Source organism: Raphanus sativus, unplaced genomic scaffold (genome assembly GCF_000801105.2).
Source record: "Raphanus sativus cultivar WK10039 unplaced genomic scaffold, ASM80110v3 Scaffold2075, whole genome shotgun sequence".
Lineage (NCBI taxonomy): Eukaryota > Viridiplantae > Streptophyta > Magnoliopsida > Brassicales > Brassicaceae > Raphanus > Raphanus sativus.
The window spans coordinates 12,531-17,543 of NW_026617384.1; the positions used below are offsets into that span (position 1 = coordinate 12,531).

The following is a 5,013-nucleotide window of genomic DNA, read 5'->3' on the forward strand; positions in this document are numbered from 1 at the left end:
CTTTGAAAGAACAAACTAACCTTGATGGCAAGCAAAAGGCCGAGTTTGTCAAGTCTTTACATGCGCAGGTCAGGAAGAACATAGAGGAGAGGACAAAGATGTATGAGAGGCAAAAGAACAAGGGCAGAAAAGAACTGGTGCTGGAACCGGGTGATCTTGTTTGGATCCACATGAGAAAGGATAGGTTTCCTGCTGAGAGGAAATCAAAGCTACTGCCAAGGACAGATGGACCTTTCAAAGTGTTGAAAAGAATCAACAACAATGCCTACCAGATTGATCTAGAAGGTAAGTACACAATAAGTTCTACTTTCAATGTTTCTGACTTGATCCCTTTTGTTGCAGATGATTTGGATTTGAGGTCAAATCCTTTTAAAGGAGGAGGGGATGGTGTAGCCATGACCAGAGACAGTGAAGAGGAGCTGAGTGAGTCTGATGAGGAAGAGCTGATTGAACCTGAGCAAGGGGATAAAGGTGATACCAAAGAGACTGACTTAGAAGATGAGCTTGAAGCTGGTGATATTGAAGTGAACCTGAACAAGAGAGATCAATCCAATGAACCAGCCAATGTGTGGAGTGGACCAGTGACTAGATCAAGACTGAGAATGCAAGAGAAGAGTCTCCAAGACTTATGCAAAATCGTGGGAGCTGGTTCAAGAGGAGAAGTTCAAGATAAACCAGCCTGTTGGTTTAATTTAATTGCAATGTAATAGGCTTGGTTATGTGGGCTTTCATTTAATTTAAACCAAAGACAATTAGGATTAGTAAACCAAGTTTGGGTAGGATTAGGATTTTAAATTGAACCAAATTGATTTGCTTTAGGATTAGATGATAGATTAAACCATCTCGGTTTACATCTAGGGTAGCTAGGTGTTTTCTTTTTATACTTTCACGCAGCTGGATGAAACACTTTAACTTTGAATCTAATAATTTTCCAGCAACCTTGTTTGCCTTGTCTCTAGCTTTCTCTGTTCAGCTCAAGAACATTGATCTCACTTAAAGGAAGGAATTCCTAGTGAACCTCATCTTAGACAATACAGGGTAATCTTGTGTCTTTGAGTAGCAAACCATCCTTGTCGCCAATCCATAGGCTCAGGGAGACGTCCATAGTTCAAAGGAGTGCTAGTAGCCTCTTAGAACAACCCATATCCATCCACCTTCAAGTGATCCAGAGTTTAAAGCCATACCCAGGCTGCACCAGAATTGTTCCCACTTGAACCCAACGTTTTTCTTGATTACTTCAGTCAGTGGTGCAGCCACAGTACTAAAGTCCTTGACAAATTTTCTGTAGAATCCGGCTAGACCATGGAAGCTTCTCACTTCACCAACTGTCTTTGGGCTTGGCCATTCCTTGATAGCTTTGATCTTTTCTTCATCAACCTTGATTCCATCTGCACTCACAACAAAACCTAAAAAGACAAGGTTATCTGCTCCAAAAGTACATTTCTTTAAATTAGCAAACAAGGATTCCTTCCTAAGCACTTCTAGAACTTTTCTAAGATGCTCAACATGCTCATCCAAGTTCTTGCTGTAGATCAAAATGTCATCAAAGTAAACCACAACAAAATGACCTATAAATGATCTAAGAACATGGTTCATTAACCTCATGAAAGTACTAGGCGCATTTGTCAGCCCAAATGGCATTACTAACCATTCATATAGCCCCTGCTTCGTTTTAAAAGCAGTTTTCCACTCATCACCCTCTTTCATTCTAATTTGGTGATACCCACTTTTCAAATCAACCTTAGAAAAGATGCTAGAACCATGCAACTCATCAAGCATATCATCTAATCTAGGAATGGGATATCGATACTTTACAGTGATATTGTTGATGGCTCTGCAATCGACACACATTCTCCAGCTACCATCTTTCTTTGGCACAAGCAAGACTGGAACTGCACATGGGCTCATGCTTTCACGAATATGACCCTTCTCCATAAGCTCAGTGACTTGTTGCTGTAGTTCCTTGGTCTCCAGAGGATTGGTTCTATAGGCTGGTTTGTTTGGAAGAGAAGCTCCTGGAATAAAATCGATTTGATGCTCTATTCCTCTAATTGGTGGCAGTCCTTGTGGAGCTTCTTCTGGAAAAACATCTTTGAATTCCTGCAAAAGAAATTCTATTTTGCTAGGAAGATCCTGCACTGGCTTTGTTATGTTCAAACATTCTTTAAAAACAATCAGCAAGTGAGGTAAAGAACTTCCCTTTGGTTGAAGCAATATATTAGTCTGCTGCTTTTTCTTAGATTCTGATGACGCTCTGTTCTTCTTCAAGGCTATCTGATCTAGATGAACTTCCTGCGGTGTCAAAGGAACCAAAACAGTCTTCTTTCCTTTGTACTCAAACGAGTATCTGTTTGTGAACCCATCATGAAGTGTTCTTCTGTCGGATTGCCAAGGTCTTCCAAGCAATATGTGTCCAGCATCCATTGGTAAGACATCACACAGTATCTCTTCCTCATACTTCCCAATAGACAATGGTACCTTAACTTGATGCTTCACCTCTAGCTCTCCTTCATCATTAAGCCATTGTAACTTGTAAGTTGTTGGTCTTTTTATGACCTTCAGTCCAAGTTTCTCCACCATGGTTTCACTTGCAACATTGGTACAACTTCCTCCATCTATAACCAAGCTGCAAACCTTTCCGTGAACCATACAGCGAGTGTGAAACAGATTCTCTCTCTGCTCATCTCCATCGGTCTTGGCTTGAAGATTCAGTGTTCTTCTAGTAACAAGTAACTCTCCACGAGTTGGCAATTCCACCCTTTCTTCTTCAGACTCAGATACCTCTTCCTCGGATTCAATGTCACCATTTTCTCTGATGAGTATTACCCTTTTGTTGGAGCAGCTACTGGCATAGTGTCCATATCCTTTACACTTGTAGCACTGTATGTCTCTGGATTTGGATGCAGTGGCTACTTCCTTTCCTTTAACACTTTGTTCCTCCACTTTAGGCTTGGAGAATGGTCTAGATTCTCTGGTCTTTTCGTCCTTCTGGTAGTGTGGTTTGCTGGCTCCATAGCTAGACTTGTAACTTCTTCTTTTCAACTGCTGTTCAAACATAATCGCCTTGTGCAGAAGCTCTTCCATCTCAACGTAGTGATGAACTTCAAGTCTGTCCATGATGTCTCTGTTTAGACCACCCATGAATCTGGCCATTGTTGCTTCTCTGTCTTCTTGTATATCAGCTCTCAGCATAAGGGTTTCCATTTCCTTATAATATTCCTCAACTGATCTACTTCCTTGAGACAGTGTTCTGAGCTTGAAGTGCAACTCTCTGTGGTAGTGGCTCGGTACAAATATCTTCCTCATGATTACCTTCATCTGGTTCCAGGTTTCAACAGGAAAATCTCCAGCTCTTCTTCTTGCTGTAACCAAGTTATCCCACCAACTTAAAGCATACTCCTTGAACTCAGTAGGAGCAAGTTTCATTTTATACTCTGCAGTGTAGTCTCTGCAATTGAACACGAGTTCAATCTTCTTTTCCCACTCTAAGTATTCTTCTGGATCAGCAGTGCCTTTAAACTCAGGAATTTTCAGTTTCAAACCACCAAGAGGATCACTGGTTTTTGGCCTTTCTTCCTGGTCACGCCTCCTTCTTCTAGTACCAATGGATCGGTTTGAATGGCTATAGTAACTTTCTGTAGCAGATCGATCTGAAGTCCTTCTAGGTCTCTCACGATCTGAGTGCACAACCTCAGCCCTGAAGTTCTCTAGTCTCTGATCCATCAAAGTAGTCATGCGTGCAGTCAAAGCATCAAGTAACAGTTGATCCATTCCATTATTCCTATTGTTCTCTTCTCCCATGGTTCCTGTTGAATTTTAAAACACAAAACCAGTAAAAGAGATCATAGAAACAGAAAATAACTGAAAAAAACACAGAAACTGAGACAGATTCAAAAACTTTTATGAAGAACCCTAATTCTTTTCTCAACAATTTCGAAATTTTAATCAGATTATTTAGCAAGTTCAACACTTGTTCTAGGCAGATCTGACATTAACAAACATGATTCTAACAAGATCTAGACTTGAGAACAGATCTGAGAACAGAATATGAAAAGTCTAAAAGTTGCAGAACAGGAAAAACACAACCTTTTGATGGAGATCTGCTCTGATACCACTTGATATGATCCTAGGTGTGAGGATCACGTCCCTGACTACTCTCCAACGGATTGTGATGATGAAACAAGATGTGGATTGAGTGATACTTCAAAGAGTTGCGGAATGACTCTTGGACTATCAAAGGTTTGCTTGCAAGGTAAGGATCAAGGATCCGAGTAACACTTAGACAAGCTTTGATCAAACAAGATTCAGAGAGAATTTTTTAATAGAAAGTGTTTGATGATTTTATTCATGATTTTCGTCCATAATATATAGGCAAGAAGTCTGTACATGCACAGCTTCTTGGAAACACACAAAATACTTAAAACAAAGGCTCCCTTGAAAACATAAATAAAGACCAAGTTTTAAATCCGAAAATAGACTAGAAAATAAGAGAAATGGCATGGTTTCATCAAGAGGCTATCGTATAAGTGTTGTGTCCAAGCCTCATTAAAAACCTTGTTTGGAAAACCCAATGGGACAAAACCAAACTAAGGAAAAGAGTGCAAGTCACAACACCTCTCTTGATGAATGTCTTAGACGGCTTGAATCACAACCAGAGTAGTTGGATAAGCACACTCTAGACTGCCCTGGATAGTGTATAAGAGTTTATGGAAAGCTTGATTGAATCTGGCTTGCTTGGATCTAGTCATTGGACCAACTGGTACTTCTAAGTCCTTGCCATTTGTTTCCTCAGGTTCAAGCTGCTCCATGGTTCTTTCTTCAACTTCCTTAAGCTCTGGTTCAAGCTGGTCCATATCTTTAGTTCCATTGCTTGTCAAGATCACATCAATAAGAATCATGAAGAAATTGCCATATGTCCAAACAAGCTAATCTGGAATCATCTGGATAGAAAGTGGGATATCTTCTTACTCACAACTCCTATGAGATTTATTCAACTTCCTGGTTATTCTCCAC

At 40.2% G+C, this 5,013-nt stretch overlaps 1 protein-coding gene across 1 annotated transcript; it reads right to left on the bottom strand.

Annotated features, from left to right (window-relative positions):
* Nucleotides 1–1,119: 1,119 nt before the first annotated feature.
* Nucleotides 1,120–3,801, bottom strand: LOC130505190 (uncharacterized). Its single transcript, XM_056999786.1, has 4 exons — nt 1,879–3,801; nt 1,649–1,740; nt 1,489–1,525; nt 1,120–1,377 (listed from the first exon to the last, which is right to left on the bottom strand). Exons 1-4 carry the CDS (start codon nt 3,799–3,801, stop codon nt 1,120–1,122), a joined length of 2,310 nt encoding a protein of 769 aa, XP_056855766.1.
* Nucleotides 3,802–5,013: the final 1,212 nt, after the last annotated feature.

Bases quoted from the DNA above. Each gene is read 5' to 3' on its own strand.
- LOC130505190 (XM_056999786.1), bottom strand. From the start codon at position 3,801: ATGGGAGAAGAGAACAATAGGAATAATGGAATGGATCAACTGTTACTT. The intron at 1,741-1,878 runs GTGCCAAAGAAA...ATCTTTTCTAAG, and splicing joins GTGCAGTTCCAGTCTTGCTT to GTTGATTTGAAAAGTGGGTA. The intron at 1,526-1,648 runs GTTAGTAATGCC...TTTGATCTACAG, and splicing joins AAGCAGGGGCTATATGAATG to CAAGAACTTGGATGAGCATG.